Consider the following 18049-nt stretch of genomic DNA (forward strand, 5'->3'; position numbering starts at 1 on the left):
TGTACACATGCAGATATGCATGTCTTGTGAGTGTGCACTGATATACATTTTAAGGCCTGTCATTGTTATTAATCATTTGTATTGCACCAATAATGTACAAAGTGCAATCTCTATATATGTAGATCCTATTCTTATTTTTTATTAGCATATCTAGTAATTTATAGCAAGTTTCTATTTAATGAATGTAATTTCTTCAATTTTTTTTAACTGGTGTAGAAAATGCTATGTATACATCAAGAACAGTGAATTGGGATTTAAAGTGTAGCCAGACCTCCAGTGGACGTTTAGGACTGGTTTTTATCTCACCAAATGCTATTGACAGTTAGAGGTTATAATAAGCAATTTATCAGCCACTGCTTAAGAGTAAAAGAAGAGAGGAACAAAGTGTTTTTCTGAATGTGTAATTTTCAAAGGTGAATTACTAGAGGGAAAGCCAAAGGGGGTGAAAAAATAGTGAACACAGTATCACACAAACAAAGATGTCTTTTAATCTTGTAGCATCTCTGAAGCAGAAGTAAACAAAAAATCATTGGGGCCTCGCTTTGTTTTCTTAAGACCATCTTTTATAAAAGCTTGAAAGTTGAGGACAGCTCACATTGCTTTCATATTATCTGAAATTACTTGTCAAGTATTTTCAGTAAAAGCAGTGATAAGCTCCTTTACATGTTTCTTTAAATGGTTGTGTAGTCATTAAAACTTTAGGGTTTGAAGGCTTGGGATGCATGATGCAGCATGGTGTGCTGCCTACCCCTTTGGTTTGGCAAAGAAATACAGGAGGAACCTCCAGAAGATCCTCCATTTGCTGCTGTCAGAAGCAGCAAAGGGGTCAGAGACCTGAGTGTAAATTTCTTTTACAGTAAAGATGACCAATTACTGTAGGATGACCACTCCTATTTTAAATGGGGAAGATTAGTTTTGTAACTCAGCAAAGGTTTCAGGCTTTTTTTTATCAAAAAATGGTTAGAAAGTTGCATTGAAAACCACTCCTACAGCAAGGTTCATAAATAATAAATATTACCTCTTATTAATCCATATTTTAGTTTAAATCTACCTCATGGCAAGTTGCCCAAGAATGTGGGATTCTTTACAAGAGAAGGTGATGAGCCATAGTCCCCAAGGAACTAAATTGTGAAAACAATCTCAGTTTCAAACATGATAGTATAGACCTGTTATTCCCTTTCCACATCTATCACAACATTCTAAATTGTGGCTGATCTTCTATGCAAATATCTGTCTTATTAGACACTGGGCTCTGTGTGCCAATGTCTCCATGGGTTTCTCAGGCATTTGCTATGTAACCATCAAAACAGTGGGAATGAATGATGATTTTTGCATCCCTTTGAAGAACAAAGAGGACTCGAGCTTCTAGATGCCAGAGTTGGTGACACTGAGCCACACAGGCAAACACCAGTTTCTCTGTGGCTTAAGTCAGGAAATAATCTTTGCCTGTGTTTTCTTCTTCTGTTTTATTGGCATTACTAAAACTGCAAACATCTTTCACAGCTGATGTTTTGTTATAAACCATTAGTAGACTATGGAAATGGCAAAAGGCAAGTCAAAACAGTCTCTTAGCAGTGCCATAAAAAAGCCAATATCTAGTTTTGCAGTGTAAAAATGTATCTGTTACCTCCTCAGTTAGCTGAAAGTTCAAATTGTACTTTTATTTTTCCATTCTAATTATTATGATGTGAATGTTATGAAATACAACCCAGTCCTGTGAAGAATAATAGAAGAACAGATAAATATAAAATAATAAACTTTATGGTGTTAAAATGCACAAATAACTGGGCATCATTTCTGCAGCTATATTTTAAATCATGTTTGAGGCTATGGAGAAAATAAATGGTGGTTGCTTTAAATTTGGGATGCTGGCAGTAGTGTTCAGCAGTGCCATGGCATGCTTTTTGGGCCGTGATTTGGCATTTCAGTGCCTTCCAGGGTTGCACTTCCCAGAAAGTGTGCCTTGGCAGCGACCAGGGACTCTTGTCTTGCTGTAGCGCAGCTGGTTATGCCTAACAGAAAAGTGCAACTCTTGCAGATAACTCCATGGCCATATGTGCACAATCTGCACATGGTTTGTGGCTACCCAGCATGATTCAGCCAAAGTTTGCCCTTGGCATGCTTCTCACCGGGGCCAGTTGGGAAAAGGCAGGGGTTGGCTGCTGTGCATCTTCAGTGCTTGAACAGTAATCTGACACTTCTTGAAAACATCAGACCCCTCATGAGTGTGGGTGTTTATGTTGGGACTGTTGTGTTGTAGAGGCAGTCAGATGGTGGGGCTTCTCGTCACTGTGGTGAGTAATGCCTTCAGCCCAGCTAAAATGGTTCAATCCCAGTGTTTTGAGCAATAAGCATGACTGTAACAGCCAGTTATTTCATAACCAGGGAAAAAGAGGTGAAATGAGTGTGTTTGTAGTATCTGCCACTTGAGAGGCAGCCCTGTGAGGGATGAATATAAAACCATAAGGTTTTGCATGTTAAAAGATACATAAAGAATTTACTAGAGCAGTGTTCAGATTATGCTTGTTCAGTTACATGAATGGTGTGGAAGCTCCAGTATACCAGAAGGAACATCTTTGTATGGATGATTATGCAGTTCCTTGTGCAGTCCTAGTGTCACCTCCTTGTGAGGATGTGCAACATGGCTGTGCAACACGAGAATCCCATTCAAGAATCTGGCTGCTTGTTACTGAAATGCAATGAAGGTAATTTAAACTATCAATACCATGCCTGAGAGGTGTAAAATGCATACAGCCCCAGCTTTCAGCTTTTGTTCTCCATTTCCTATTCATTCACAGATATCTAGAGCCCATGGGAGGAAAATAGGAGAGAGTGGGGTTGCTGTGTTTTAGGTATCTGCTTGTCTGCAGGTGGTTTTCCTGAGCAATTTCACCTGTGGATGCACACAGCCTAATCCTGCCTCTGACTCCTAAGTGTGGTGTAAATGTATTTTCAATAATGGAAACAGCTCACAATACTACATTCATTCCCTGGTTTATTAAAGAAATAAATTATATAGGAATGTAATTGTTGGTACCAAATGCTGAATTACAGTGGTACCAAATGCTGAATTACAGTGCAATCAGTTTAAATCCTTTCTTTTTTCTTTATTTTCATTCAAACTAACAGGCATTCTGTAATGTTAATAACCCATGCAATGGAGAAAAAGGTATGTTTAGAATGTATCTAATAGTCTTCAGAATAGTGATGATTAACTCCAGTGTCTCATTGTACTCTGGGAAGGCTTATGTCTTTGTGTGTAATCATGTAAATGTTGCTTGTTACCATTTTTCTGATGTTATAAGCAATTGATTTTGTTAGTAATTTATTTAGGAATAATGTTGTGGTTTTTGTTTTAGTTTTTTTTTTTGTTTGTTTTTTTTTTCCTGATACTGACAGTGATTTTTGGATTGAAAACAATGGGTAGAAAAGATGCCTCCACATCAAGGACTCCTGTTGACCAGTACAGGAAACAAATAGGTAAGAGTTTGAAAGAAAAGTTTGTGTACTTAAAATAAAAACAAAACTTTTTTTTTTCCCCAGCAAGGCCCACTAGTAACAAAACGTAGCATTCCTCTTTGAAAACTTCATTTTATAAATGCTGTTGAGTAAGTCATTCAGCTTTCTGAAGACAGTATTTTGAGTGACTTCAGATAAAGTATATGCTGTGTGTTTGGAAACACTAGTGAAATACTGCAGCAAAATGGCTTCACAATGTTTCTGACCTGTTGGAACTTTCCTGATTCTCCTGTTTGTCTTTAATTTCATATATGGCATTTCTAACGAGATACTTTCCTCATTCATAACAATTTTTGATACACTGAATGTTACAGACCTTTGTATTGTATAACTGCATTTATTCTCACACTAATGGATCTATTAAACATGTTAATTTTTTTCCTTAGGACTTTTTCTATCCTTGACTAATACTTATTTAGGTAACACGTATGCAAAGTATGTACATGCACACATGTACCTTCACATAGATACATTGCAAATGCAAATCCCTCTTTCTTTGCTTAAATGCAAAGGTGAGTTATTTTTGAAATCCATATATGAAGATTCTGTCTCTGTATGTTAAATATTATAAAAGAGTCACAGTATTTTGAAAGCTTATATATAAAATGAAATACTTTAATCTGTACACAGTTATTTAAGTAAATGACTTTGTTTTACAGTTGCTAAGCACACACATCTGTTTAAATATGCAGAAAACAACAAGTGTCTGGGGGAAAAAAGGTTGTTTACAGTGTACATTCTCAAGGTGAAAGAGCTACGGTTATGGGGGGGCATTCATAGTAAACTCATTTTCTTTAGATGTGACACATTGCTCTTAAGTTGGTGAAAGCAAGTGTTAAAATTATTGTAGGGAAGAATCTCATGCTGGCAGGCAAATAAACTACATAACTTAGGAGGTGTTTCTGTGGTTGTAATACTCCTTAGAGGACAGAGAGCATGAATAGACTGTGCTCTGCCTTTTGCTCTGATAATGGTTGTTTCAGCTCCTACTCTGGTCATTCACTGATACCACTATAGCGTTTGCCAATGGAAATCAGTTCTCTCAACTTAATTAATGTAAGAGGGTGAGTTTGAAAATGTGTGGATATGATTTAAAACTCAAGTTTTGGAGGTATGTTTGAGTTTTATGTGTAACCATGTTGGGCTATCTTTTGGCCTGGTAGCTGAGCTTGGTGGAGTGAGCCCTCTAGTCTCATCATGCCATTAGGTGTATTATAGGACAAGTAGGTGTATTATTGACAAATCTAATCTAATATTTCCCTAATGAATATAAAAGTGCTGTTGTTTTCTGGGTTTTAGTGCTTTTTTTTGTCATTACTGCTTGATTTTTTTGTTCTTATATAGTTTTGCATAACTGGTAATAATTCATCCATTAGTCACAGGATGGTTAAGGTTGACAGGGACCAGTGGAGGTCATCTCATCCATCTGCCCTGCTTAAGCAGGGCCACCTAGAGCTGGTTGCCCAGATCAGTGTTCAGATGTTTTTTAAATATCTCCGAGTATAGGAATTCCACAACCTCTCTTCCTGTATCTGACTATCTTCAAAGTAGAAGGTTTTTTTCTTATGTGTTTCTGGGTGTGCCCGTTGCTAGTCCTGTGACAGAGCACCACTGAGAAGAGCCTGGCTCTGTCCTCTTTGCACCCTCCCTTCAAGTATTTCTATACACTGATGAAATCCTCTTTGAACCTATTATTTTCTCCTAGGTAAGTACTCTCAGATCTCTCAGTCTTCCCTCATAGGAGAAATGCTCTAGATTCTTCATTTTAACTCTTCCTGATTCTTCTTGGCCTATTATTAGAAATTACATAGAAAGATTTTTTTTAAATGAAGTCATTCTTTAAGACTTAGATTTGACACTTAGGTACTTTTGCAGGGATGTTTTAGTGTTAAGCTGTTCAACAGATGATCCCTCAGAACGCAGAGCACCCTAATGCTACAGGCTCAATTGTTTTGGAGATGGACATTTGGTCACCTTTTCTAAGGTAGATTATATCTAGAACAGTAAGCAAAGTGAGGCTGCACAGGGTCTGTCTTTAAAAAAAATAATTCATCAAATGCATTTAAAGCTCAAATTCCATGCTTGGAGTGATTACTGGCCTTCTTTTCCAGGCATTTGGTATCTATGGGTTGTTGAAAACATTATGATAGATGCTGGCTGAACAGCTATTTCCTCCTGACTAATGGTGTGATGTTATTTTTTAGCTTACAACTTAATGTTTTCTAGCCTTGCTGGATAGAAGGTAACCAGATTGAAACGTTTTTCATACCTTTTTTTTGATGGAAAATGGCAGCCTTCAAGGAACAACATGTCACAAAGTCATATCAACTTCCAACACAATTTTCAGTTAGATGTTTAGTGGAGTAATTTGAAATAGAAGCAGATTTTTAATTTCATTTTGTTCCAAGCTTTCTGTTTTGTTCTGAGTTTCCATACGGCGTGCCACATGTTTGCCCTGTGCCATGGTTCAAGTTCATGTTGATTACTTCAGTTCAGCCGTTTGCCTTTTTCTCTTCTCCATGAGAACAGGATCACTCGTGTTTTGTTTGCCTCTGTGCCACTAGCAGTTGCTGTTTGCTTCAGTAGCATTTTCAGAGGATTCCCCCAGCACAGAGATTGATACTGTTCTTCCCTGTCAGCTGGCTTTCAGCCATCTCTCCTGACACCAGCCAAAATTTGTCTGTAGTGCCACTTAAGCTGGTGCTCCAGTATCTGACAGTGGCACTGCCTTCTCAGTGGGGAGCAGACAGTCTTCTAGTTAGTTATTTCAGACCAAAGTGGCAATGGCTTTGTGAAGCCTAGCCCCAAGTGGACAGGGGACAACCACAGCAACCTTTTAGAACTGGCTTTAGCTGTACCTGGAGGAGGGAGGATGGCACCAAGGGATCTCTCCCTGTTCAAATCTCCATGAGCAGCCAAGGCTGTAGAAGAAACCATGAGGAAAAGTAATTTTAACACTTGCTCATCTCTCACTCACATACCCAAATATGTACCTGTAGTGCAGCAGCAAACAGGGAAGCTCTTCTGCAGAGTGTTTCCTTCTCCCTGCTGCTGTTTGTGCTGCTGTGCTTAATTTGCTGGAATCTGAGGAAAGGTGTGAGGCAGTATGCATCCTTCTGCATTTATGCAGCTTAGCTCCACAAATGCTGTGAAAATAGCAACAGGTTTTGTACCATATTTGCTTTGTTTACTGTTATGTGTGCTTTAAGTTCCCAGAACAATTCCACATGTATATTTTCCATCCTTCTTCATCTGGTGTGTCACTTGCTCGGCATGGAAGCTGCAGGATTTGTGGGTAGTGTTCATGACTTGTGTGATTGTGGGATCCTAAGCAGGCATACTGAGAGGATTATAGCATAACTAAAACCTGGTCTACAAATCAGGAATAGACATACTTTTGGCTCCCATTACTATTGTGTTGCTGTAGCATAATTTTTCATGAGGAGAGGTTGTTTGCCAATCATTCAACCTTCAATTTGTAGACTCAAAGGTCTGCCTATTGTCTGTTCTATATCTCCTGACTTGCCAGCTTGATCTGGAGCTTATACAGGCATAGCCTGGAGGTTCTTTGGAGCAAATAAGGCTCCTCACATCCCCTGGGAAGGAATAAAAGTTATGAATGAACATATGTTCTCTTTTTGCTTTGGAAAGCACAAAGCTACTCACTTTGATGAGTGGGCGCGGTGACTTGGTGATGGAGGTGGTGTTCATTGGCATCACATATGGGGAGCCATGGGGCAGAGAAGGGGACTGGGTAGGAGTCCTGAGTCCTGCTGTGGTAGCGCAGGAGAGAGAGCAGTGCCCACCTGAACTATCAGATAAAACTTTGTGGGTAAAGCTGGGCCTTTGTAGCACACAGTTTGTGGTATTTAGGAGTGGGGCTGCAGCCAGCCTCATCCCCAGTGGGCTGCAGCTGGGAAAAGCAGGTGAACAGAATTGAAAGCAGTGAGCCATGGAGTGCTGAGATGCACTGACCAATCACCAAGAGGAACAGAAGGCACACAGGTATGACGCATGTAAGGTGGAAGTATAAAAGGTTGGGCTAAAGAACAAGAAGGGCAGACGCTTGAAGCTTTCTGAAGTGTTTGATGTTACTCTGTATGGGCAGGTGCTTAAAGGCATCTGAAATTGCATGGTAATGTTAGTCTGTGTATCGTGAACGTCTCAGCTGTGACGTATGCTGTAACATATGTCCGTGGTGTGGAGACCAGTGACCTGTCCAGAAGAAAAGCGCCTCATCCTAGGGCTGAGGCTGTGATGTTACTGTAGCCCTGAGATGGAGAAGAGCTTGGGGACTAGTGGCAGCACAAGCATCTCTGGGGTTCCCACCTCCAGCTACCAGCTGGAGCATGGACCTGTTGTCTCCAGAGAGAAGCCCTTCTTGTGGCAGATTGCCATTTCTACCTACCCTACTGATAAAGAGTTGTCTTTACTCTTACCACTTCAACTTTTCTGCTTTCTTTTACTGTTTACCTTCTCTGTGTTTTTATGGACATAGTGTGCCTCTATCTTCCTTGTCCTGAGTAGTGCTATTGAATACTCAAAAAAACCTGGCCACTATCATCCTTCCTTTTCAGCTTTAAAAGAGGGAAAATGTTACATTTTGATACTTTTATTTGAAATATGTTGCATACTTTGACATGAAATATGGTTGTTTTGGATCAGGAAATGCTTATCAGAATGAAAATTTGAGATATAATTTCTGAAATAATAACAACAGCAAAAAATGTTTGGACATTTTTGAATTTGTACTGAAAATTTCAAAATTCCCCATTTCTCACAAAACAGCAATTCCCCTATCTTTTGTCTGTTAAGAAAAATCATGGAACCAAGAAGGCAACATCTACATCATTGAGATTGCTCTCCTCTGCCATAAGCAAAGATGTAGCAGGACAGATGTCAATGGAATAAAACTTCTCCAGTCTATTTTTTGAACTAGTCATATTTTTTTTCCCTTTTTTAATGCCGGTCGCCTATTTACTGTGGGAAAGGAGAGGAAACAAATACTGACTACTCAGAAAGTCTTCTCCTACTGTTTATATTGGAAAAAAAACAAAACCAAAAATAGCAGTTCTGGTGTATCTTTTTTTTTTTGCATATGGAACATTACATTTGCTGTCTTGGATTTTTCTAATAAAAATCTATTACTAAGCACATAATAAAGAGACGTTGGAAAAAAGCATTCCTTTTGCTATTATGTGTGACTGTTGGCAAGTTTTGGAATTTGAGTTTTGTACTTCACAGCAATAGGCCACTGATACCATGTGTAGTTTCTTTTTTTTGGGAGGAGGTTTTATGAAGAATGAATTTGGTGTCACAAAAAAATGAACTACATCCTTTGGTCAGTTAGTGCTGTTTTGATTTTAATTTTATGCCAGTGGAATCACTTTCTGGAAACTGAAGCAGGAGCAGCTGAGGAAAACACTGCTGTGAAGCAAAGCCTAGTCTGGCTATACTAATTTAATTCACATTTTGTGATGATTGGGATGTTTTTAAATATGTTCTGTGAAAACTGATGATGAATTTTAAGCACATGCAGCTTGTGATCACATATTTTGTAAGTCCAAAGCTGCAGAGCTGTATTTTATTGCTTGGCTGAGAGCATAGAAGGTGATGGTAGATCTGGATATGTACTTACATATGTGAGGATATTATTTAGTTTTCATTTGTTGGGCAGATATAGACTCAGTGCCGGAGTGGGAGGGGTGGCTGCAGATCCAGAGGACTGTGGAAATGTGTTCACACACCTTGAAGAGAAGCTAAGGAGTAGGGTTGTGTCTCTAAACTCTTGGCTCCCATCCCTTCTCCACAGCAAAGTTTTTTGAGCTTGTTTGATTATACTACTTTTACTATATGTTCATACTACACTTGTTTAGTACTCTTATACAGATGGAGGTTCATAGACTGTTCTTATTTTAATCTCATCAACAATATCACTGTTTCCCTCAATGGAATTGCTACAGATTGGTATAGGTGTAAATGAGAGTGAAATTTGTCATGTTTCCAGTTGCTGAACTGGCTTTCAGCATGGTGTTACTTCAAGCATTTGCAATTCCTGTAAGGTGTGCAGTGTCTACAGGGCTGTTGCAATGTTACATATTTGTGTTTGTACTTACTCTCACCTTCATTCAATTCTTCAATGAATTCATTTCTGTAGTCAAAGTCAACCAAGAAAAAACTTCTATAATCCTTTACAAAATACATAACATTTTCACTATAGACACATGTAAGCATGTATAGATTGCATTCAGAGGCAGAGCAGCTTAACATTTTTAGAAATTCTTTCACCAGGCCTTGAAAATCTTAGCTTATGTGTGAAAGCTGGACTTCAAAGTACTCTCATCTCAGTGTGAATATGTAAATCTAATTTTAGGCACCCATTTCTAAAAAATCTCAGACATAATTTTTCAGTGTGTACAGTGTTCACATATACACATTCTCTGTGTGTGGTGCATGTGCTTATATTTGTAGGTGCTGTTGCATTAATATAAATGCAAGGAGAGTTGGGCAGTGAACTACAAATTGGATTTCCTCTCATTTCATCATAACAAGGCAGTAGAACAGGCATGAGAATGAAATGCTCAGCACAGATGCATATCTCAGGATGTGCTTGATAGATATTTAAGGTGAACGTAATTCATAGTTGTAACTGCATTTCTTTAGCTACAATGCTATGAAAAGTAGCTCTGGGTTTTTTGGGTGCAGTTAAGTTTTGTCCAGCCATTGTCCTACCATGGAAAGTGGTGGTCTCTGCTGCTCCTCCCTGTCTGGGATAGCAGAAATGAAGGCAGCAGAGTCTGACAAGCATTGCAGGGGCAGTGGTCTAAGAAGAAAGACATAAGAGTCACCTTGGATCAAGTCAAGAGGTTTAACTGAAGGGATTTTTGTATTTCATGCTTCAGGATGTGACCATGTGCATTACATAGTTCATCAGGTATTGCACCTTTTCATGGCCTTGAAAGAATGTGTTAGATGTCCATGTTCAGGAAAAGCATGACCACAGAATAGTCATCTGGCTTTTGTAATAAATTGAATGTAATGAATGACATTAGCGATTGCTATCATGCAGTCCATTAATTGCGTGTTGTCATGGATTTCTGTAACTGGATTGTATTAAAAATATTTTCCTTTTCAGTGGAAGCTTTTGCTTGTATTATGCCTTATTTTGGAAGAAAATTAGGAACGGGCTACATTGTGCTTTTCAAGGTCTTGAACTATTTATGGGATTGTCTGCTCAGCTCTGCATATTGCTTGCAGGCTTAAAGTGTTGGATAAGAAAAGAACTTATAGGGCAGAAGGAGAATGGTCTTAGGAAGCTCAAACTGCTAGAATGAAAATAAGAAAAGGCATTTTCTTGATTTGAATTACAGTTACAGAAATCTCAAACATCATGTGACTAGTTTTTTTATTTGATGGTTAAGGCTAATTAAAATAAACACTGTTGAAAGTATTCACACATTCAAAGTTATTTTCAGATATTTCATTCGTGTAGTATGCTGAATCAGTACAGAAAAGCACCATGAAGTGAATGGAGAGCTCTACAATAAGTAGAATGTGGGAAAACAAATAATTTCCCCTGACTGAGCATTCTGGTTTCACTTAATAAATTTGCAGATAATATAAGGCAAGTCACTAATCTGTTGCTTAATTTTTTAAATACTTTACTTGAAATCTGGTCCTTGTCATTATCTCAGTTACATAGATACCCTATTCACTATGGGACCAGGGAATTTTGCTGAGGGAATTTTGCTCAGCTAAGCTACTGAACTGTTCTAGAATAACTCATAGAATAAGCAATAGTATTTTCAAGAATTTTGACTGCCTGTTAGGCAAAGTGGAAAAGCCTGGCTTTTCGTTCATTTATTTTCTGTGAATATCTTACCATTATCAGCATATTTGCATTGGTGATGTAAGATTTGTACCAAAACTGATATCCTCAGTTGCAATATTTGGTTTTACATAACATAAGTAACAATAATTTTAGAATACATAGGGAGGTTTTTTGTTAGAAATAATTTCTTGTGATATTTTAACCTAATACCTCTGGGCCATTCATAAGCATTGGTGTTTGGATGATCTAGGGTGTGATAGGTAAGAGGATGTGACACAGATTGTCAGTAAATCACTTGCTCAGGTTCAGCCTAGGTGATAGTCATGGGAAGATGGTAACTGCCTGGCAGATGTTGGGTGGCATTTATGATGCGATGTTTGTGCATTCAGTTCCTAGTGGAGAAGTGTTGAAAAACATCATTATTTGTTGGCAGTCAAAACAGAGAGGAGCTGGATAATGAACTAGCATATGGAGTGAAACAGTGTCTCAGCATTAGACATAGTCCCTTCAGCTCAAGGTTACAGCATACTGGTAAAAGGCCCGGATTTACTGAAGCTGTTTTGAGTAAGTCTGAGCTCACACTGTGCATTAAACCCTTCAGCTATGGGCCTCTTGAGCACAGTCCTTGACTTGACCTGTCTCTTATCAGCACTAATTAACCTGGCCATGATGCTGTGTACTGTGGCAATGCATCTCCTGCTTGCACCTTACCAGTTCATATCACAGGCAGAACGAGTCTGAGCTGTCAGTTTGGACCTGGCCTGAGAGACCTGCAGTCACTGTGAACTGAAGAGCAGGGAGAAGTTTTAAGTTAGAGTAGAATGTAAATGGGGCCTTTTGCAGGCACTTAGTGGAGATGTGTAAGAATAATCTCCACAGGCTTCTGTTCTAACAGATGAATGGTGAGAGTTTGGGCTGATGATTCATGTCTGCACTTGTAGGTTAAGCAAGAATTGTACTGCTTTCTGGCACAGAGGTCAGATAACCCTGATAGTACTGTTAAACTCTTTTATCCCTAAAACAGAGTGGCTGCTTGCACTCTGCTTATAGAAAATTGCTCCAGGCAATTTTCAGTTCCTTCTTAAGCCATGTGTAGGAATTACTTGGGAGAGAGTGACAGTGGACACATGTGTCAGAAACTGTTGTAACAATTGGAGTGAGCATGCTCTTTAATTCCAGTTCCTGTTCATGTTGTCTAAATATATTGGTGCACCTGCAACCTGATATTCAGAGGGTACAGTTCAACATTACAAAGTGACCTTTAAAAACGCCTACCTCTCTCTCCTTGTTCCTGCCACCATGTCACAGTGTATAGTCTACCATCCTCTGGGATGGCAGAGCTGTTTGTATGCCATTTTGATCCAGCTTTAAGTAAAACATGTGCTGAGCAGTTTGTGAGTTGAGTGAATTCCCTGATCTCCTTCATCATCTGGCTGCTTGCACCAACTATTACACATCAAAGCCAGGACAGCACACTGCTGGAACTGGTGTGGCAAAACTCAGGCCAGCAAGTGCCATAAGCCAGTATTTCTGTTGAACACTTTGCAAAGCCAAGCCGCATGTCAGCTGAGTTTAGGAAGAGTTGTTATTCCATCTAACGTGAAGATTGAACAGATTAGGAAGCGTAAGAAGGATTCGTGCCCTGTGTTAATTTCCCTCAGTTTCTCAGAATCAGTTTTGATCTCAATCCAGTGGCCTCTGTAGGTCAGACCAGGCCTACAGGCTGTGTTACTTTCTGAATAATAACTATAATACTTTAAATCCACGTATTTTTAGAGGTATTTTACACTGTCTTCAGTGAGCAATGATGTTGCCTTTCCTACGTGTGGAAAGCATAACAAAACCTGAATGCAGTGCTGTTTTTGGCACAGCTTTTTCCATAATGTTCAGGTGTAGTGCAGTAGTGTTTTGCCCACTGAGCAGTGGAAAGAAGTGGAGGGAAATGGCAACCCTCAACTAGTGGAGTTCTCTCTGAAGAAATACTTTTACAGAAAAGATCGGCTGCTGTCCTCTCTGTCTTTTCTGGAATAGATGAGGACTGTGCAAACTAGAATGCACAGAGAGAAACATTGAATAAATTGCAAATCAAATAGAACTGAAGGTACAATCCTTAACATACTTCATAGTGTGAAGTGTCTCAGAAAATCCACCTGTTAAGTACAATACCAGATGGAAAAGATTGGTAGAGTTACAAGAAAAACTCATGTCTGTGATACAGGAGGCTCTATGTGTCTTGATAGAGAGCTTGGAAAACCACAGACCTTGTAGCATATATATTCCATGGAAGAGCTTCTATCCAAATGATTTAATGGAAGAAAAAAATATAACTCATGTGTGTGTAGAGAAAATTACCAAATTCTAATGAGTAATTATTGTGAAAGGACAAAGAGGGAAATGCTTTCATGTATTCCTTGGAGAGGTAGAATAAAACATTTTGGCTCTTACAAAAGCAGAAAAAATGTATCCCACAGAGGGTTGTCTTCCTCATCTTATTTCTGTCACAGATGAAAAAAGAGAAATTAAAAGTATAGTTTAGTGTTAATTTTTTTTTTTTTTTTTTTTTTTTTTTTTTTTTTGCTTTATTCAGCTACCTTTCAGGTAATTTTTAGTCTGCAGGGAAACACTTCCTACAGTCAAGAGACCATGAGTAGGAAGGTTGGGTTTTCTCGTGGTGGAAATTTGGGACAGGTATCACACTACTGAATTTAGCAGTTATTTCAGATGCTTATCCTTGTAACTGAGAGCAAAATCCAATCCATAAATGTGAAGATAAAATCAATAACATTTTGGTGCTGGAAAAGCTAATTATATTTCTTCACCATTTGTTGTTTATGGCCAAAGTGGTATCAACTGTGGACGTTGATGACCAGCAAGTTCACCACCAGTGATATCAATTCATTGGCTGGAAATCTTAATGGAAAGGTTCCCTTGCTCCTAGTGATTACTCATGGTCATGAAAAAAGTGTACTTCATCCTTGTATGTATTTAAAGTAATGATAAAAGATATTAAAGCCATTAAATAGGGTACTGGGGACAGTGAGTTTGAAGTATTGAGTACTGTTTTGCTCATCTGTGTTTAAGAAAGATGAATTGGAAGTGAAGAAATGCTGAAAGAACTACTAGGGAAGACCAAGAAGAGCCTTGTTTAGCACAACTGAACATGAATTAAGACAAATACGGTTCCTTTTGGAACTTCCAAAGTAAACACATGGGAAAGACACAGTCCATATATATCCAGTCCATAACTGTATAAATTGTTCATAAAGAAACATAATAGGAAACAGAAGGCAGTTTCTTACCAATAGGAGATTGAGCGTCTTGGATAATGTTATATTGGTAGACTAAAGAAAAAAATACAATATGAAACAACCAAACAGCCCCCCCCTCCCCCCCAAAAACCTCCAAAACTGAAAGTTCTAACTTGTTTTCCAATGGATCATTTTCTGTGATCAGTTTTAAAGAAAACAGCATGATACATGTGCTTTCTCTAGCAAAGCACTGGATTTCAGTAGTTCACCAAGTCCTTCCTAGTCATATGTTCCATATGGACAAAGTTTCACTGTGAAGTGGAGCAGCTTTCATAGATATTTATAGCAAGAGAATGCATTTGGAAGGATTACCATAACTTTCTAACTGAAGTTTTTCTTGTGGAGAAATTAATACTGAATATTTTTACCAAAATCAAGATTTCAGGAGAGCTGACAACATAATCTTGAATTTCACTGGTTTTTCCTTTTTTTTTTTTTTTTTTTTCTTTTGGAGAGAACATGAAATTCATGCTGAAAGGAGAGAGATGAGAGAGAAGGAACACATTTTGATCATAACACTAAACTTTGTTTTTTAGTGCCTGTGCTCTCAACACAGTGTGGTGAAGCTATCACAATATTTCCACAGCATCATTTTTTTCTGTTTGTTTTGGGGACTTTTTAATAAATTGTTGAGTGTATGTTTGGTGTTGCTGCACTTTTTGTTCTTTGTATTACAGAAGTGCAGTAACTAACAGTCTAGTAGTAAGTATAGTGTGCAGTTTATCAGAGGATCCCCAGTTGTACATCTTAGACAGGACTTTCCTGTGTTGCCCATTGGTCCTAGCTGTTACAGCATGTCCCAATGGCAGGATGTGACACGGGTATTTTGTCATCAAAAAATCTCAGTAGGAAACTAAAAGGAGCTCATACCACATACTTCTAGCAATTAGCTCATCTCCAGGGAGTGACAGAAAAGAAAAACACATGGTGTCTGTAGGTTGACTAGGAACCTAAGAACATATTTTATTTAGTAAGTAAAAAGGAAGATTTTCAAACAGTTTACAGCATGCACCACAGGTAGTGGAGTAAGGGCATGGTAATATGTTCTATCTCCACTGCAGATATCACTGACTGAGATGCTTTCTTTAGGTGGAGTTTTCTTTCTCCACCTATTTATTACACAGCATATGTAAAGCCAGTAATTTGCCAAGTATTATTTTAACTTAGTTTATCACAGTTTGAAAGAAATTCATGCAGGTGCGCAGCAGTTACTGGAATCTTCCCCATAGAATTGCTCATATCTTGGAAGTGTTCACCAGTGTGGGGGACATTGGAAGAGCTCTGGTCTCAGTAAATCTTGGAATAGGTTGATACTTTGGCTCGACTGGGTTTTAGCAGAGTAAACACCTGGAATGGAAAGCGATGAAGACACGTATGTATGAGGACTGTTGGTCACTAACATATCACACTGGTGTGTCAACTAGGACTGCTATTTGAGCAGTGTTTGATCTCAAATGTTGTAGTAATACTGTTTTAATAATTTAGTGTTGTCTACTCTGCATTTGCAAAAACCCTTTGCTAAATTTTTAGAACTGACATAATGAGATTCAGTGGCTTTTTTTTTGGCTCTAGGAAAAGCATGTCTGTCGCAAGGACCATATTGTTACTGAAAGTGACGTTGTGTTACTGAAAGTGACGTTATGTCTGGGCCATAGGGAGGGTGTGTGGCTTTTTTTGTTGTTGTTGTGTGTTCTTGTATCTACCTATTTATCTATCTGCAAAATGAGACATTCAGAGAAGAGTTTCATTCCAAATGTGAGACAAACCTCTAGGTTGCAAAGAACTGAAAAATTACTTTGAAAAAGAAATGTATTGACTATTTTTCATTCTGCATGTTATGTATAATGAAAGTGTCCTTTCTGGTGTGTTTAAAGAACAGAATCAGCCAGATTGAGGAATGCCAATAGAGGACCATTCAGAGAGTTTACAAATAAAGTCTCATCTGCACAGATCAGTGCCTGGGAGATGGGGCTTCCTCTGTGCTGATGGTTTGCATCAGGACTCTCACAGAAGTTGAACTAAGAACAAATCACTGGCCACCTAATGGTGCATGGCTGATATGCTGTGTCTTGTGTCACATGCTAGACCACATTAGGTGACTCTAGACAGAGGGACTTCATCAAGGGAATGCAGGGGGTGGCACATAGGACCTTTGTGATCAGAGCAATGTCCACATACATATGAGGAACCAAGCATAGCTAAAAGTTAGTTGTCTGTTTAATTCTGTTTAATTTTGTATGCTTTTAATTCCAGAAACTGAGACTGCTTTGTCCATGGGTTTATAAATATTTAACACACATTTATAATGAATAAGAAATTGAATTTAAGGGTCAGTTGCAGATTCAGTTGCTTTTTCAGGTACTTGTTTAATTATTTCTCATTATATTTGTAAATGTAATTTTAAAATCCTTAAAATTAATATAGGCCATCGGAGAATCATCTCCAATAGATAACATTCATGAGTGTTTTTTACTTCTATTATACCATTAGACTATGATCTCAAGAGTTTTTGATGAGTACCAAAGTCTTGCAAGGAAAAGAGAGTTCCCAAGGTCATACAGTAGTTTTATGAAAGATTCAGGAATAGAAGACAGCTCCATGCTTTATCTGATACAATCAAATAGTTTTCCAGATGGTAGAATTTTTTCCTAAACAGTCTTTCCATCTTTTGTATGTTTCCTACAAGACATCATACTAAAAAGATCATCCTGTGGACTAAAGATTTGGAAAAAAGGATACTGGGAGTAACCCTTGATTCTTTGAATAGATTGCCCTAATACATGCCTTTCACCATTTAAATAATTTATAATATAGTGATGTTCAAAGTAAGGCTATTACTGAAACCAACTGATTTATTCATTAAAATATCAACAGAGCAGTGATCCTGATGCACATGGTGAAACATAATCAAAAGGTTTCAGATAAAATCATTACTATCACTGTGATGTCAGTTATTGGAAAAAATTAAGCATATAAGTTACCTGACAAAATTGTATTTCCAAAGAGACGGTTTGAAGTAAAGCCTAGTTATTCTTCACTGTGTATTTTAGACTGCAGTATTTGTGAAGGATTCCAGACATTCACCTGTCAGGCAGTAAGTCCAGTCCCAAAGTTAGGAGTAAGATGCCATTGTTTAACTATACACACACCTGTAGTTCCTTTTCTGTGACCCTTCAGAAAGGGAAAAGGATGGAGTTGAAGGTCTGAAAAATTAAATTTAAAAGTTATCCAGGCTCCTCTGTCCTATTATCTTAATACCCATCTCATCACTGACAGAAATCTGGTTTGACTCTTGAAGGTAAAATTCTGTCTCCTAATATGCCTTCAAGACATTATTACACCTTTAGTTCTCGGGTCCATAAACCATTATTCTGGGTGCTCATAAATATGG

At 38.2% G+C, this 18049-nt stretch overlaps 1 protein-coding gene across 1 annotated transcript in view; it reads left to right on the top strand.

The window, feature by feature from the left end:
- TRIQK (triple QxxK/R motif containing) overlaps positions 1-18049 on the top strand; it is a 58528-nt gene that overhangs the window by 14589 nt on the left and 25890 nt on the right. The window contains exon 2 of the mRNA XM_066547905.1: positions 3400-3480. Within this exon, the coding sequence (XP_066404002.1) occupies positions 3420-3480 (61 nt within the window). The 5' untranslated portion in view covers positions 3400-3419. The remainder of the gene's footprint in view (positions 1-3399; positions 3481-18049) is intronic.

This window comes from Molothrus aeneus, chromosome 1 (genome assembly GCF_037042795.1).
Source record: "Molothrus aeneus isolate 106 chromosome 1, BPBGC_Maene_1.0, whole genome shotgun sequence".
NCBI lineage: Eukaryota > Metazoa > Chordata > Aves > Passeriformes > Icteridae > Molothrus > Molothrus aeneus.